The sequence below is a fragment of the Labrus mixtus genome, chromosome 15, assembly GCF_963584025.1.
Source record: "Labrus mixtus chromosome 15, fLabMix1.1, whole genome shotgun sequence".
Classification (NCBI taxonomy): Eukaryota; Metazoa; Chordata; class Actinopteri; order Labriformes; family Labridae; genus Labrus; species Labrus mixtus.
In genome coordinates this window covers 24,875,167-24,893,368 of record NC_083626.1, presented here as the reverse complement: position 1 = coordinate 24,893,368, position 18,202 = coordinate 24,875,167, and the positions used below count along the sequence as shown (strand labels likewise).

Here is an 18,202-nt window from a genome sequence, read left to right as displayed (position 1 = left end):
ACTTAAATATAATATAAATCAAGTATATCCTCTGAAAATAACTCTGTGAGTCATGACTGTCTACAATGGGTGTAACACTCGAGTCCCACTGTCTGTGATGTTTTCAGAGTTTTCAGAGTCCTATCTTCACTTTGTTTACATCGCCGGGACTTCCGGCTGACTCCTCCCCTCACGTATAAAAGTTGTTTAATTGAGGGACTAGAGAAAAGAAGAATAACATACTGTACTCACTGCTTAACTGTGTTTCTAGATCACGCTCATTTCAGGTAAATTTACATGCAGTGTGAAGATACGAGCATAATAAAGATCGCTAGCGTTAGCATGCTAACACAACAATGCAGCGCGAGTTGTTTTGGTTTCATGCTGGTGCTCAAGGGCGACATCTGCTGGATCAAAAAAAAACCTGCATATAAAGCCTTTAAGTTGAATGAATGAATGAATGAAACGTTTATTACCCCTAGGGGAAAGATGATGAAAACCATAAGCATTGCATGAATACATGTAAGGATTTCAAGTAGCAAGTTCAATAAAGTGCAGAAATAGTAAATGGACTTGAGCTTTTTTAAGCGCTTTTCTGGTTTAGACGGCAGGTCACACACATTCACAGCCGTTCACACGCTGCTCCATGCAAACACATTCACAAGCCGACGACGGAGCATCTTGCAGGGAGACATCGGGCATGTGGCTGAGGGAGCTCGGTGTGGACTCTAACACTGAGCCACAGCCACCGGGCAGAGCAGCAAGTTCATACTGTATAACCAGAGCTTCTTGTGCTGCTGAACGCTGCCTGGTACAACGGATGTGATGCCTCTTTTAGTCCTCATCCTGGGCATTCTGTGCCTTTGGCTTGAAGTCAAGAGTCAGAAGAAAGGGGGGTGCAGAAGGGGATGAGCCGGCCGGCCTTCCCGCACGATGTAAATATGGCTCGGACATCATCACAAAAAGAGGCTATACTTGATTTCAGCTGTATTTATGTGTAAAATGTCCCACATTCTTCCTTTAAGCTTGTTCCTGTAAAGCATAAAGTTGCATAAAATAAAAAGTACTCAAGTCAAAAACAAGTACTTTAAAACAGTTCTCCATATCAGTAATTAAGCGGATGTGTTTCCATTTCCACTGAAGGATGTTTAGAAAACATGAAGAATTAAAGCAGCGATGACAAGACACATGTTGGGGATGTTTTCACAAGAGTCTGTCTTGTTATTAGCTGGTAAAGAGGGTGGGGGGAATAATGTCAGTGAGCTCTGATCTGAGGCTTCGGGGGGGCTATCAGCAACATCTGAACAGAACAAAGCACAGCCTCTCTTTGATGGCAGCCCTAAGTTAGGAAACATGATTAAAGTGCTCTACTTTCTGCTAATCCTCTGAGGGGAAACTTGATAAATCTACTGAGCAGCAGAGAGGGCGAGCGAGGGGGGAGCAATGGGAGGAAAGAGCAAAGAGGGGGATAGACGCATGGTTTAAAAATGTTTTCTTGTCATTCAGTTATTACACGTCAGATGACTAAAGCCCAAAGATGCATTTCCGGCCTTCATTTGGTAATTAATGAACAAATAAGCCCGTTGAACTGTTTCCAAATGTGCACCCAGAGACTTTCCTTTCAGAGCGTCTCCCCGCGCTGTCTGCGGGGACGAAAAGCACGATGACACACTTCACATCTCTCTCTCTCTCTCACGCTCTGTGCTAAATGTCTTTCATGGAAACTCGAGTGCTGTTACCCTCAATAATCATCCCTGTCCTGCTTTTCAATACTAATAATTCTCTATCCGCTGTGCCTTGAACCATTTCAGGCTGTCTCACTCTGTCTGTACAGGTTCACTGTATTTAACCCTCAACACTCTGTCTGTAACTGTTTTCCAAGATTGAGCAGATGTCTTTTGTTTCAGGGTGTAGGTTTTATATGACGAACATAATCGCTCACATCTGGGTAATTGGCCACTTGACACCTGCAGAGACGCCACCTAAATCCGAAGGGTCTTTTTTGGAATAATTTAAGAGACTCACACTTAACACAATGGCACACATAACATAATTGCCCACTTTAAAACGCTGCATTAAGGCTCTGTCAGATTGCTTCATTGTCATGTTTCTGACTAATATGACTCATCGTACAGAGCACAAATCCTAAGAGAGACAGAAAAGTGGACAGAGTCAGAGATTGGGGAGAGGGAGAGAGAGTGGGAAATGAAATGCATGAAAGGAGCCACAGACTGGTTTCAGACCCAGGACGTTTACTTCTGCACAAGGGGCATGCAAACTAACCACTAGGCCACCCGCTCCCCAAATCTGTCCTTTTCTAATTTGGACCACTTTGGCCTTGTTCAAACTGCCTGTCCAAAGCTGTTTTTTTTGGCAATATGTTGATTGTTCAAGAAGGAGTAAAATAAGTTAAGTGTCCTGATTGGTTTTAGAAAAGTCTGTGGAGAGAAATACATATAAAAATGCACATTTAGCTAATCTGATGCAAAGGCACATTTGAAGGTGATTTTAAAATGCAAATTCAAGTCGACACATGCATCTCAGCGCTGACACTCGTCGACCTCAGGTCCGATTACAAAGTGTCTGAAGTGGCACTTGCAACGCTTCATAAAAGGTGGACCTCACAGTCAAAGCGTCGTGCGTCAGAGTCACGTCATCGATTTGCATAGCCAGTGACGCCTTTACTGTATCATCAGCGCAGAAATCCCATTCCTATCCGACCACTTTGAATAACAGTGTGGACTGTCCGTCTTAAAGGGCTCACTTGAGAAACGTATCTCATGAACAGTCACACTCTGAACAAAGGGTCTTTGTTATATAAGTGTTAAGGTGACACATTTTTGACTCTTTCAGAACATTATTTGTCACAGTTTTGCCCGAGTCTGAACATATTGTGTAAAGTAGTCTTTGAATCCCTTGAAGAATTTGAAGTCATTCATCTGAAAATTCCACCTCCACTCGCTCTGACTCACAGAAGCAGCGACCACAGCTTCAAAAAGAAAACCCTTATTTATAAATGTGTCCTCCTTCCCCACTTTCATCAACTTATCAATGAATCCTTAATCACTGACTTCAGTGGCCTCCACGTTTACTGATGTATGACACCGAGCCTGGCCCTGACAGTGTATAGACAGTGTGTGGAGAGCACAGATATGACCAAAACAGCACACCAGCACGCTCACCACACAGTATATCTTGTCATGATTAACCAGAATCCAGCTCATGGTCAAACATGGCGATCCCAGCTTTGAACTACTTTTAACTAAAAATGTATGAAGAAATTTTTTTTTAAAATCTGGTGTGTATGTAGCATGAGCTGGAGGTGAGTAAAAAGGTATTTGCTGCTGTTGTTGGTCTTCTCTCTACCATTTCATACTTCATGACAATATGCCTAATACGTGCTCTGCTTCCCTCTGAGTTCCCCCCACTCAAGAGGACAACAGATCGTAAATTGTAAACGTGTTTAAAATTAATGATTTGAAATTGTGCTGCCCTGGGTTTTTTTTTTCCAAGCATATTGGATCGACCAATACACCTCACACCGCCGAAAAATCTGACAAGATCATCTTTAGAAACATCTAAATATCATGGCTTTGCGTTTGCTTTTTAATCTTTATTTTTGGGCTGACGTCTAAAAGAGCCTCCGGTCAGACTCGAACCCCCGGCGGCCCACTTTGAGAACTATATCGCATCACCTTCAAAATTCTGCTCCTCACCTTCAAGGCCATCCACAGTCTCGCTCCGCTTTGCCTCTCTGAACTCCTGCACATCAACACACCTACCCCGCACTCTCAGGTCTCCTTCTTCAATTCAACTCACTGCACCACACGCCCGCCTGTCCACCATGGGGGGTCCAGGGCCTCTGCCCCCCACCTCTGGAACTCCCTCCCGCCACAAATCCGTAATATCGACTCTCTCTCCATTTACAAATCTCATCTCAAAACACATCTTTTTAAACTTTCATATTCAGTCTGATCGTTCTCCACCCGGTCTCATAACTCCTTTACATCCTGTACATTTCTGTTTTTAATGTTAATTTTATCGTTGTGTTGTTACTTTGTTGTTTTTATCTCTGCTCTGTAAGGTGACCTTGAGAGTTTTGAGAGGCGCCTTTAAATAAAAATGTATTATTATTATATTATAGCCTCTGTACATGGGGCAAGACCTAGCTGCGAGGCCAACTGGCACCCTGACTTCACTTTGTTTTTAACAGAAAGGGAAAATCGAGCGCAAAATCGACTTGATTTTCCTGTAGTGTGTACCCCGCTTAAATGTGATGTCTTTGTTTTTGTTCTTCTCCACTTGATGGTCAGTTTAAAACCATGACCTGCAAACTCTGGAGTCTGATAACGGCAATATTGAAAAGATGATGTCGACAGAACAATTGTGTCTGAGCATTAAATTTGAATGAAGGCTTGTTGTGTAAACATAGAACTCAGTGGGGGAAAAAAATGCAATGTGCCTGATCATATGTAGATAAGATATGTCGGATGTGTATGAGCTGCTGTCGGGGATTTATTCCCTGCTGCTGTCATCCAGTTCCACCTTCCTGACTTCATAAACGTGAGTGGTTTTTAATATTCAGCCATGTCTCTCCCAGGTGCATACCGCTGCATCTGTCAGGACGAAACATTTGAGCCATTCATCTCCATTTAGCCGCAATCTCTCCCTCAGTGGGCAAGAGGAAACAAATGAGCCCAGTTTAGACGTAATGGATTTTAGCGCTGACAGGTTGTAAAAACCTTGGCGTCGTCCAAATCATGAGATAAGTACCGAATTCAAATGTGATGGGTATTAAATTCCAGATTCTGTTCTGCAGTAATGGTTTGGTTTTTCTCAGGTTGGAAGACTGAATGCTGAACTTTGTAGAAATGAAATAGTCCTAACTCAAGTGGCCAATTCAGTTAACCTGCTTATTATCCTTTAGATTTATTCTCCTATTTGAAACCGTATCTAATTTTTTTTTATGTCTATTGCTGCCATAAAGATGCTTTTAAAGGACACCAGACAATCACACTCTCCCTACATCCCCCTCTGTCCGTTCCTCTTTTTAAAAAAGAATGTAGTCATGATTATCTTTCCTAATATTTAATAAAAATCTTTATTTAGCCTTTGCCTCAGAGCAAATTATTCCATCTTGTTCATATCTTACACGTGTCTGTTGCCCCAGATTCATGAAAACGCCTCCTGGCTGAAGCCATGTCAAAGAATTAGAGAGAGAATTGTTGGAACAAAAAATGAAGTGCATTCATCTCTGCAGGGTCAGAAGAGAGGGGGGGGGAAAAGGAAGAAAACGAAAGAATGAGAAATCAAAAAATAGACTGTTTGTGAAGTTGAGTGGTGCTCTGGTTTTTTGTAGAGAAGGACTGTCACGTTTTCAATCTCGGCGTCTGTCATGCCTCCGAGCGTCCTGGCATCCCCACTGAACTCAGACGGTTGTCCGGCTTCCAAGACTCTGCAGCTATTTTAAGTGAACCATGCAACTGTCGTTCTTTCTCTAATGAAGCCTCTCAAACAGCAGACTAAGAACCACATAAATGACTGTGTCTTATTTTTTAGAATCATTTTCCATCCCAGCGTATGATGTAATGTTCTCCTGCACAGACACACAAACTTCAGAGGCTTTCTTTTTAATCAAAGAGGAGGAGAAGTAGGAGGAAGTGCCAGCAGGCCTGCACCTCATCTGTTGTTGTTCTCTTCCTCATGCTTTGATGACCAAATGCCCCCTGGTGGTTCAAATGAGTCATGTGCATTCGTCCTCTTTTAACTGTCATTGCTTTTTCATGCAACACTTATTGTGTATCTTGTAATTTATCAAAGCTTTTATCTAAAAATGTTGTCTGAATGCAAAAGGGAATTCAGCTAATAGTAGAAGCCTAAACAAAGATGGAGCTGTACCTAAGCAAACCTACAACTTTGAGATTCTTTACTTGAATATTTCCATTTTCTTTGTGTAATGGGGTCAACATTTTAAAAGGATTTATAGAAAAATAAATTCTCCAACACATTTGTCTCATAGTCGTAGCTACTTTTCAGGTCAAGATTGAAGATAAAAACTTAAAAGTATTGCTTCAAATATGCAAAAAATTAAACCAGTATTTCCCTGCATTCCCTCCTGAACCTTGCAGATAATTGTATTTGAACAAACAGGTACACCAATAAGTTTTACTGTATATTATAACAGTCATAAAAAAATAAAAGTGTTCATAAAGGTTTGAAACAAACTTACTTTAAACCACATTTCTGTCCCATTTATAATTTGACCATCTCTCAGATTTATCCTAAAGGCTTTTATAAAGAGCAGACCCCAAGGTTGAGGAAACTGCACCGTGATATCTTAAGGTGTATAAAGATCAGAAAAATAGCTTTACTAACATCTACAACAAAATGTCACATACATTTATGAATAGGTAGAACTTCTCTGCAAACTGTACTAAAGCTGAAAACAGACATGGTGATTCTTTTAATTCTGTTTTCTTTTGATCATGTGTAATAAGTAAGTTTTTCTTTTTTTTTTTAAATGTTGTCTTGAAATAAAAGAAAACTTCTACTGATTTTCAGATAACATCTTTTTTTTTTTATGCAACAGTGGCTGCAGTCAGCTTCCATCGAATCTGTACTTTTACTTTTGTAACTTGTTCCTGTGATGAAATATTAAAATGTTGCACTGGAGGGCTGCAGAGTGGTGCAGAGGTTAGAGCTGTAGCCTTGCAGCAAAAAAGTTCCTGGTACAGTTCCCGTTAGAGAGGGCCTCTCTGCATGTTCTCCTTGTGCAAGCGCAGACTTCCTCCCGTAGTCCAAAGTCATGCTTATAGGTCCGTATAGGTGTTTGATGTGAGTGCGACTGCTTGTTTGTCTTTCCATGTCAGCCCCGTGATTGACTGGCGACCAGTTCAGGGTGTACCCCACCTCGCTCCCAATGCCAGCTGGGATTGGCTCCAGCCTCTGCGACCCTGAATAAGCAGTAAGGGTAATGGATGGGATAGATTGATGGATACCTCTGCTTAAATAAAGCATCAGAGTTTTCATTCCACCGCTGCTTGAATATGTTTTGTGTGTGTTTCCTGCCATCCATAAAAGCTCAGATCTCGGCCTGAGGCATTAAAGCAAACTTTTTTGAAGGAAAAAGACATATTGGAAAATAAAAGGCTTCTGGTGGCCTAGTTTGGGGAAAATAAGTAATTATGGTTGTGAAACGTGTTTTGTCTCTGCGGCAGCCACAAAGCAAGAGTCCGCTGGGAGAAGCTGTTGGGGGAACGGTCACAAGCTGAAAGTCTCAATCAATTATTTTCCACGTGAGACACATAAAGCCAAAGAGGGACATTTCCCTCTGTGAGCGAGCAGCATATGGGGAACTCTGGATCAACCATATCAGGCGATATATTCCCCAGAGAGGCCATCCAATGTCACAACAAAAAGAAAATCGGCTTTTCTGTAACCTGGCCTGTAAAATCAGTGGCATAAAAGCGCTGATATCCATCAATCATTTGGGGCATTGACACACCCATCATCACAGAGAAAACAGGGCGCTGCTGTGAAACCAGAGAGGCCTTTAAAGTAGGACATGAACTATTCATTCTGTTGTGATACGCCAACACCTATCAGGTGTGATACGGGCCGTACTGATTTCACCTGGCTCCTCCTCGGCTTGTCTTTACAGAAATCACTGCTGGCGGAGGTGAGACAAACGAGGAAGGAGAAGAAGAAGTCCAACCCTTTAAGAGCCATCACACAGAACGCCCCGAGGGAAAACTGGCTCCATGAATATTTTATGAAGGTATTCCAGTTCAGGGATAATTCTTCAGCCATTTCAGAAGCTGCCAGGACCAGAAGGGATCGCTGTACCATTTAAAAATTCATCAGTGTAGTGGTTTATTAATTGTCCCCCCTGTAATGGTTTTGTTGTATAAATGACACAGCATGAGGAGGACTTAGCCAGTTATCTATCTAAACAGCCTGTGTGTACTCCTTTTATTTAAGTCCCCTCTCAGGAACAAAAAAGCACCCAGACAGCAGCACAAGTCGTACACCTACCTGTTAGCTAGAGGCCCCTTTTGGTTGAACTGTACTGGTTAAACTCATAGACTGTATAACACATAGTCTCAGTGACGTCACCCAACGGGTCTGGTAGAGGCATTTTGAAGCTGGAACTCTCTGGAGATCTCTGGAAATCTCCACCTAACTTCCATTAACCTAGTAACAGACAAAGAGTTGAGATTAAGGCGGGCCTTAGGCCGTCTGCTAAACAGCTACAACATGCCCACCTGTCAGTGAAATAACTTCAAATGTATGCATAACTCTTCCTTTATGTGATCAAAACACGAGTTCTTAAAAAGATTCATAAACCGTACAGTATAAACCAATACAGACATTAGCTATTCAGACCAAAACAGTTTTTTGTTTCAATTCTGCTTAACATGGGTCTTAATTTAGTTTACTGAGGGCGCGGTCACAATGGCCATTCATACCGTGCCCAAACAACCCTAAAGTCCAGTTCATTTGGCCAATGTGACCGCTACACTTCCTTGGCTTTGGCACACTTCGGAGTACAAGCACGTGGGTACACAACGCTGACAGCCTTCATCATGGAGAAATCCAGAGTTTCATGGCTGTATCTGACTAAAATGACTCAATATAAGCCACAAAGTAGTTGTCAAGTTCTCTGTGTTGTTCTCCGATGTCCGGCCACGGGCTTGGCCGACTTGGCTGCGCGTCTATTTTATTTATTTATTTATTTATGGCTGTGTTTGATAAAAATGGCTTAAAATAAGTCGCAAAGTCAGTAACGTAGCTGTCATGCTCTCTGTGTTGTTCTCTGATGTGCAGACGCGGACTCGACTGCGCCTCCCTTTTTCTCTCTCTCTCTCTCTCTCTCTCTCTCCAGTCACCCTGTTTGTAAACTGAGCACGCTTCATAATAACATAAAGCGTGCATGCGTTGTATTAAGACGTTATGTACAAGAGGTAATCGTGCTTAGGCACGGATAGTCCTGTGTAGTTTGACGCCGCGCCTTGACGGCCAGCGTGGGAATGGAGCAGCGGGGGGGTCAATCGTGCTTGAGTATGGCACGGTACGGAGGCCAGTGTGACCGCGCCCTGAGCTTTTGGAGCCAGCCTCAAGTGGACACTAAAGGAACTGCACTCTTTTGCGCCTCTGCAGTGGTTTCATTTTTCAACAACAGAGTTTGCTGCTTGGTAAAAATTCCTCTTTTTGTAGTTTTTTAAGGTGTTGCCTGTTATGGCTGAGAAGAACTGGAGGCTTCACGATTTACAAAGAAATACATAGTTCAAACAAAATAACTAACTAAAGAGTATTTTTGTGACACTATCTTTTTTTGGGGAATATGCCACCAGAATTGCGGTATATTTAACAAAAGTCTTCATTGCAGACTTCATACAGCGTACATTTCTTTTCTTTTCATTCATTTTCTGCAATGAGCAGATTAGCACAAAAGTGTCACAGACGTCCAGTTTCCATTGGAAGCCACCAAGCTGTGATATCACTGGCACTTAAATTGGGAATCAGGAAGTCAGCCAGACAGTGGGATGATCAGTCATTTATTTAAGTGTATAAAACAAGAAAATACAATAGTTCCTGTCAGTGTTTTATAACACTCACAATTTTCAGTCTCTCTCTTTTTCTACCTTAACACATGCATTGTCTCAACTCTCACACTTCAAGGTGCTTTATGCATAGTGCCAAGTTTACAACACCACTTACATAAATTAACCACATGAAATTGGCAACAATCCATGATTTACTATTCAAACTAACTAAAAAAGTTTTGTCGTCCTTCACTAAAAACATACCAACACAACAAGTATTTACAGATTATAAACCGTTGCAATTGAGGTTACACTCACATTCAGGTTGCCAAAAAGTCAATAATGCATCTGTGGTCTAGATAAAATGAGACTGTAGGGAATAAACCTTTTTATTTTTTAATAGCGCTGCCTGCATCTGATATCAATAGAGCGGATCAAAAGCAGGAATTTAACATCTGATCCTGCAGCACAGCAAACTGACAAGTAACAGTGTGATGGATACTATGCACATAAATGGACTCTTTCCTGTGTGGTTGTACTCATCAATGGTTTACATTCTGAATTAATTTAACAATTAATTTCTGTAATAATTAATTGTCTCATCAGCGTAGTGGTTAATGTGCTCGCCCTATGTACGGAGGCTGTAGTCCTCCAAGCAGGCCAATCCGACCTGTGGCTCCTTTACTGCATGTCATTCCCCTCTCTCTTTACTCTGATTTCAAACTCTATCCACTGTCCTATCTCTACAAAGGCCCCAAAAAGCACAAAAATAAATCTCTCTAAAAAAAAAAAAACACCAATGGGGCTTCATTTGAACATATTTACTGAATTATTAACCCCAAAGATCCTCCTTTTGAGAAGCTGTAAGCTTTTTTATTTTGCTTGAAACAAATACCAAAATGAAGTTCCATTAAGTTTTACAAAAAATCAGACAACGCAAGCTTAACAAAAGTAGTGTTTGAATGAAGGGAAACTGTGTTGCATTGAATTGTATTGTGCAGGTTATTCTGTCAGTAACCTGAGATTTAAATGTTACAGTACTGTTAGTCTAAGTTAAATCTGCATTCAATTACTAAAACAATTCAGTCCTCAGTTTCCATATATACACTCATTGTGAGAGATGTAAGCAGTAATATGGCACCTCATTCTAGATGTTGTGTAGATGTGGTGGATATGTCCTTTTTTCTTTTTACCAGAGGGGAGTTGGGGGATAACACATTACTAGTTTCAAACAGATTAACAACAGACATGTTAAATATTCAGCCTTGCAAACTTAAAGAAAGAGTCAAACATTTTGGGAAATGTACATTTCACTTTCATGCAGAGAGTAGGAAGAGAAGTTTAAACTCCAACGTCTGCCGTCTATTCTTAGTGAAACTGGAATACATTCTGCTAAGCTTAGCACTAACTAAAAGTCTGGCCTGAAAAAAAAGAAAACCCTGTTTTTTGTACAGATTACACACGTAACATAGCATGCTAATTGGTTAGCTTAAGATGTGAAGAAAGATGACCTCTGTTTCTCTTTGCACAGAGCCTGACTAGCTGTTACCCCTTATTTCCAGTATTTGAAACTTTGAGTGGATTTCAACCTGAAGATAAAACATGGAGTTGCCTGTGGGGCCACCACCTGCAGGGATGGGCATGGGGGTCAGGTGCATTGCAGACCGTGGGTCAGGAGAAGGCGGTGGCCTTGGTGTGCTGATCCCTGGCAGTGTAGACCGGCTCTCGGTATGTGGAACATTATCTCTCTGCAGGGGAAGGAGTCGTAGCTTGCGCGGAAGGTAGAAGGCTACTAACTAGACGCAGTTGGGCTCACATGCACGCAAAGCTCTAGTTCTGACATCAATCTCCTGGAGAGGGGCAGGGCTCTCTCCTTTTCTGGAGTTGCCCAAGGTGATGGGCGCCAGGTGGGTGTGGGGTTACTCACTAGCCCCCAGCCAGAGAACCGCTGTGTCTAGGTTTCCCCCGGTGATAGAGAGGGCCTTTGCGCTAAGTTAGCTCCTTTAAAGCCAGTTGTAGCTATTATTAGCCGAGCATGATAAAGGTGTCAGACTTCTGTTTTATTCTGAATGAAAGGCAATAGGCTTATTTTCCATAATGTTGAACTATTCCTTTGACAAATAGTGAAATATGCACTAGAATTGAAATAAGAAAAATCTCCATTGAGTTTAAAAAAAAAAAAAATCTGATGAACACTTGTTTTTTAATTCTTGTTACACTTGCTGTAGTAGCTAAATATGGTGTTGTCTATCCACCTGCGGAACTTGGACACAGCTGTATAGACTCCAGGGAACTGAGCATCTCCACATCCTATCCCCCAGGACACAATGCCATAAACCCGTCCCTCACACACCAACGGACCTCCAGAGTCACCCTGAAACAGCAGAAAATACATTTTACTTACAAATACAATACAATACAAATATAAAACAGAGCAACTTTTCAACTTGACACATATCCATACACTCGATCAGTGGTTCCCAACCTATTCCCTGGAGCTCCCCGTAAGCTGGCTACACACTAAACAATTTTAGGCCCCATTTGCAGATCGGGCTTCCTCCAACAGAATACCCTCAATGAGAGCGAGCAGACCACATGTTGCATAACTTCACAGCTCACAAACATGGCAGCGAGATATATTATGTCTCATGCAAGACGTACCAGCTGACGACGTTGATCGCCCTCCATATTTTTTTCCTTTCTAAAGTCACGTTTAATCACATGAGATTCTGTGTGATCTCGTGTCTGTGCAAACGCCACTGTGAAATCGTTACTTAAACGGCAGGTGTTTGGTTTGTGGTCCGGCCGAATAGTCCTGTAGTGTGTACATTTAGAGGATCATAATCGATTTAAAAATTGGTTAAGAGTGTCTTTATGTCTTTGCTCGCCCACGTTTTTAAAATCGATTAAGATTTGAAAAATAGTTACCCATACAGAACGCTGTCTTGTCTTGAGTTTTTTCTACAGACCTTTGTAAAAACTGTACAAAGTGTCTAAGCATTACTTTAGTTAACATTTTCAAATCTAATTGTGACAAACTAAGAGCAGACAGAGCCTCGTGCCCCCTCTGAGATCTTGGTTGGGAACCAATAAACAAGAGAAAATCATGTATTTTTACCTGACAGGCATCCTTTCCACCTATACTGTAACCAGCACAGAGCATGTTTTCTGTTATATGGCCGTCAAAGGACTCGCTGCTGTTGCATTGTTGCGTTGACACGATGGGGAGCCTCACGGTGTGGATGGTGGAGGGGATCTGGCCTCCGCTGGGGCTGGTGTATCCCCATCCTGAGACTCGGCAAATTCTGCCCGCCGATATGGAGGCGCCGTGTCGGGGTAACAGAGCGATGGAAACGTAGCTGTTCAGGTAAACGGGGGCCTTCAGCTGGAAAGATTGTGGACAGTTTTATGAGAAAACGGGCTGACTGAGAGTGAATACAATGATTTCAGTCTTGGATGGAGTAACACCTTAATAAAGACGCGGTATACCTTTATGAGCATGATGTCACTGTTGTTGGTAGTGCTGTTGTAATCAGGGTGGGGAACCAGAAGTTTGGGCAGGATTTCTTGCTCTGTGCCTTCAAAGATGGTCAGAGAGTAGTCCCCTGCTACTATCACCATATTTTCAACCCTGCAACAGACCATAACAATATTAGAGATAGTTCTTTTTTTGGCCACTTTACTCTGATGCCATCCTCAGCGTAGGAAGCAATGCTTGACTACTGAATTGCAGGTTCTCAAATCAAATGCTAATATAGGCTATATATCAATTTAAATTATTTGATAACTTATAAGCTACTAACAGCTAGTGCAAGTGTTAAACTGTAGACTGTAGATAGAATGGAATCAAATGAGAGGGAGAAAAGTGAGACAGATAATTTAGAGCTCCCCCTGCTGGCTTTTTGCAGTATATGCCATAAACCCCTCCATGTTGACAGACGGACAACGGGGCAAATTTTAAAATACCAGGACAGGTCAAATACATTTTTCTCAAACATGGTTTCTGTCCTCATTGTTAGCGCTTATTATGGTAATGGATGTCAAAGTGTTCACTTTTAGGAGAAGTATCCTCTTAATTAGTTTTCTGAAGTGAAAAAGAGCGAGTCATGTCTCTTGACATCAATCTGACTGATTAGCAGAGTAGAGGAGGAATGCATCAGGAAACATAACAAACACAAGACTCTTTAAACTTTGTACATCTGTGTCTGCTTCAAGCCGAATAATAAAAAAAGGGTTTTGTTGTTGACTTTTCCCGCCTTGAGAGCTGCTTTACGTTTTATCGGATAAATGTGTGCGTTGGCCAGAGGAGGAGAGTGGGGGGCATCAATTCCCCTGCTCCACCAACCAGATCCCTTCTGCCTATGTCATAGCTCCAAATGACATGACCAGCGCAATATGTCAGCGCCCAATGCAGGGGTATTTTGACTTCAATTTTGTACAACAGAGGGACATGGAGACGCATATCCATATTTATATAGGTTCTGTGTTAAACCAATATCTAGCAAACATTACTGTAAGCTAGCTAACATGACAGCAATTTTTCTTTGATCATATTTACCGGTGAGAAGTGTATGATGTCATAAGGCAATATGGCAATTGGCCGAGTATAAACACATCAGAGAGAGGGCAGACACCGCCTTTTCAAGTCATGCTCTGATTGGCCATCATAGACTTGGAACAGTGAATGGAAGGTTGTAATCGGCTAATTGAGTTGTCAATCGAAAGGTCAGAGTGTGAGTGTGATGAATCCAACCAAAAAAAGTATTCATGAAAATGAATAAATGCAGAAAATAAACTGGAAACTTAAATTTAATGCAATCCGTCGATCGTACCATGTAACATTATCAAACAGGAATATTTAGGAATGCTAACACTAGCCTATTTGACGACCATCTCCTGTTTGTTTTTCTAGGACATGTGTTTTATTTTTGGGAGAGGACAACACAGAAATTTGAGAACTCATTATCCAGTTTCTGTCATTTAATAGAGAACAGTTTGTTCATTTACTGTGGGAACTGTCTGGATTTGGCATCTGGAAAATTATCCAAATTACGATTGCTTCCTTCTGAGCCTCACTGTTTGTTATTAATAAAAAGGTTTACGGTTTCAGTGAGCCTGAAGCCAAGAGAGATTCATGTGTCAGATAGTAAGACCACAGAGCGTCATTGTTGTTGGGGAACTTGTATCACTTGCACATGTTTTCTTTCAATACTCTCTAAATGGAATATCTTGTATGACTGGAAATTACTTGATCCTCCATTCACACAAACACACACAGACCTCAAGTTGAGGTCACTTTGGGTCAAAAGGCTTTCTTTTTTGCTGTGTAATACTTCCTTATAAAAAGCTAAATCAGGACACAAAGCAGTACAGCAGACTGTGCCCTTACATGTGATGAAAAAGTTTGTACATTTTGTATGTGATTCAAAACTTTTACACTCACATGATGTCAATCAAGTAGAAAATTCCGCTCACCCGATGTCACAGTGTGCCGCTGTGAGTACCCAGTACTTATTTATCAAGAAGCCTCCACAAATGTGCTGACGCCTTGTCGTCTGTATCGACACAGTGTACTTGATTGAATGTGGAACTGGTGCGTATCCTCCCACTATACGGCCCTGTGCCTCCTCTTGACCTGCGGCACAAACAGAGAAATAAAGATTGGGCTTTAGAGACAGAAGCACATGTTACAGTCCATAAGGTCTGTGTAGAAACGACACAAAGCTAACACAGTTGTAACGTTATTACTACAGCGGCAGAGTCAGCAGGAACAATGAGAGTCATAAAGTGGACAACAGTTGAAATCATTGATCACAGGCTTCTGGATAAGTCAATCAATACAAAGCAATCTCATCTGTGATGCACAATGATTCACAGTGAGGATGACTCTGAACATCATTACCTGATGTTAACTGTTTGCAGATGACACACTAATTTCCGTTAACTATCTCCTGGTTTTAATCTTAAAACGAGCACCACTTTAACAATTTAACGACTTTAAGTAGTTTCTGAAATGTACCACAGGGAAATTTGATGAGGCGTCTTACAGTCTTTATTGCCCTAAACTAATCTTAGAAGAGCACACTGTTTTCCAAATTGTAAAAAATGTTCACATGGTTGATCATTATTATATTGTTGTTTTTAACCTTTAACAGTTTTACTATTTTGATTTATTGAATTAAGTACAACATATTCTTTCTTTCCTTTTCTTTTAGTAATTGCGTTTAAAATCTTTTTTTAGTCTTTTGGTGCCCATTTTTTTCCTCTGTTTGATATTCTATGTTTAGTCAACTGCTTGTAGAGCGCTTTGAAATTAATTAGATTTATTTAAAGTGTCTGGAACAGTACATTTCTATATATGAAGGATTACACTGCCTTAAAGCGTACATCAAAGTGATAGAGAGCCTGTTCTCATACAGAAAAGCCATCAGGGATGTAACAACACCCTGTCATTATTATCCTCGATATTGATCCTGGTCTACAATTAGCTGCAGTGGTGCGTGTAAAGAGCAGAATGGTAACTCTATACAGTACACACAGCATGCATTGGGTGTGTGTTAGATAAACGCACACACACATAGAGGTGCTTCAGAGAGCGTTATGTAATGACCTTGGAGCTGAACTTTGAATAAAAGGTCTCTTGTTGTGTGTCATGCAAGCTGAATTGTAAAGAATGAAAATGACTAACAGCTTCCAGATCTCGTACCTGGCAGATATTTTTTTAATCATATTCTGTAAAAACTGTGAAAGTGTATCACACTCCAGTCCAGCAGTAAAGTAGTTTAGCAGCTTCTCAGTCTCAGATTCAAGACCTGTTAAAGATATTTACCGGGGTCTTCTTTCACGTTTTGTCTTGGCAACATAATTGTTTGGCACACAGGGAGGCGTGGGCCACAATTACAGATTGTTAGTTCACTTTTATACTTTTGTTCCTGAGGTTTCAAATGATTCAAGTGAAGAACCACCATACCGTATTAATTGACCTTTTACACTTAATTCCTATTGTGGAAACATATGTTTACTGTAAAAGACAAAATGCATGTTACAGGCATCTTTAAACTTGTTACTGGTTATAAGATAAGATAAACTTTTATTGATCCCCCATTGGGAGAAATTTGGTTTCTACCAACAGCTCAAAAAAAGAGAAATACAATTAGCAAGAATTAGCAATGAGGTAAAAACAAACATATTTACAGTTATTAAATGATGATAAAGTTTGACATGAAGGTTTGAAATCTATACAAACTTCAACCTTTATTTACTAAATCATAGAAGTATCACCCAACGATTTACCTTCAATGAGTATAGTCCATTTTTCATATTAAGCACAATTTGAAATGTATCAACAAGCTAGTCTGAAATGCTTTGTCAACATGTAAACAGGGGGACGTGGGGAATGATAACTGGAAACACAACACCAGAGATCTAAATTTGAACCACAGCTTTTTCTGTAAAGACAGAAAATCTTTGCAGCACAGGTTAGCAGCTGGTTTCAGGAAAAGCAGACGAGAGTTGAACTCATTTTTGGTGTGTATTCCATTGTTTTTAGTGGGTTTATTTATGAAACTTAAAACTGTATATCTCATTAAACAAATTAAGGTTGATCTGTTGGAGCAAGAGCTAAAATGTAGCAATAGTTAAAAACTCATACACAATCCTTTTTTTACTCTCTTTTGAAACTGTGAATCTCTGTCTTTCCATTTTCCTTTAATTAAAAAAATCAACATTTGCCATTTCTCTCCTTTTTTCCTATTTCTGCTGCGAGTGTGAGTTAAGATTTAAAGCAGCAAGAAGCACTCTCAAGTGCAAATGAAATGTCAGTCAAACTTTAATGTCAAAAGATCATTTCAAAGGAGCATCAGGACACAGAGTGCCACAGAGTACTTCTAGAGGATTTTAAAACATTGATAGAATGGATGTTAATAACTCATCAGATGGGACGTCAGCCCATTCTAATACAAATTTAATTTTAAGAACCCAAACCTGGGAGAATAGTGTTTTTTAAGGATGTTAGATACCATAGTGTGCAGCTCAACTTCCTGCCTTTGCAACACAGAGGCACATCTTCACTCACAGCTCTTTCATGCATACATAAAAAGTCTATAAAATATCAAGATTAACTCATAAATAGACATTAAAATATCACCACAAAGTGGAACACTTACAGTACACAGCCAGGGCTTTTAACAGTGCACACAGCAATAAAGATGGCAGCTCCATTGCGAAGACAAAAGGAAGAGGTGTCTACACGCAGAGAGTAACTTCACCTGTGTGTTACCTGTCTAATCTTAACAGCAGAACTTCACACCTGCACTCTCAGGTTTCTTATAGTTTCTATTTCAGTTTCCATGGGCACCACCTTTCCGGGAATGATATATAATTGAAGCTTCCACGGCACGGCCCCTTTTTCTCACCTCTTCCATGACCTACTACTATACTACACGTTGTCATTGTTTATGTAATCCTCCAGTAATGAAGGTCCATTTACTGTCACTTAAAGGTGAAGGATACACCACATTTATTGTGTTGTCCTCATTCTCCACGTCATGTTATTGTACAGTTACGTTGGTGCTGCATCCTTGTCAGCTACGTTTAGAGTATTTGACATATTTCAGCTCATTGTCATTGCACTCCTTCATTTCTGCATGAAGCTAAAGTCTACCTTGAGTCTATCGTTT

The 18,202-nt window shown here is 40.7% G+C and overlaps 1 protein-coding gene across 1 annotated transcript; it reads right to left on the bottom strand.

Annotated features, from left to right (window-relative positions):
• Positions 1-10,906: 10,906 nt before the first annotated feature.
• Positions 10,907-17,837, bottom strand: zmp:0000001088 (trypsin). Its single transcript, XM_061057484.1, has 5 exons — positions 17,690-17,837; positions 15,000-15,159; positions 13,014-13,155; positions 12,643-12,909; positions 10,907-11,898 (listed from the first exon to the last, which is right to left on the bottom strand). Exons 1-5 carry the CDS (start codon positions 17,742-17,744, stop codon positions 11,728-11,730), a joined length of 795 nt encoding a protein of 264 aa, XP_060913467.1. The 5' UTR covers positions 17,745-17,837; the 3' UTR covers positions 10,907-11,727.
• Between the last annotated feature and the right edge of the window lie 365 nt (positions 17,838-18,202).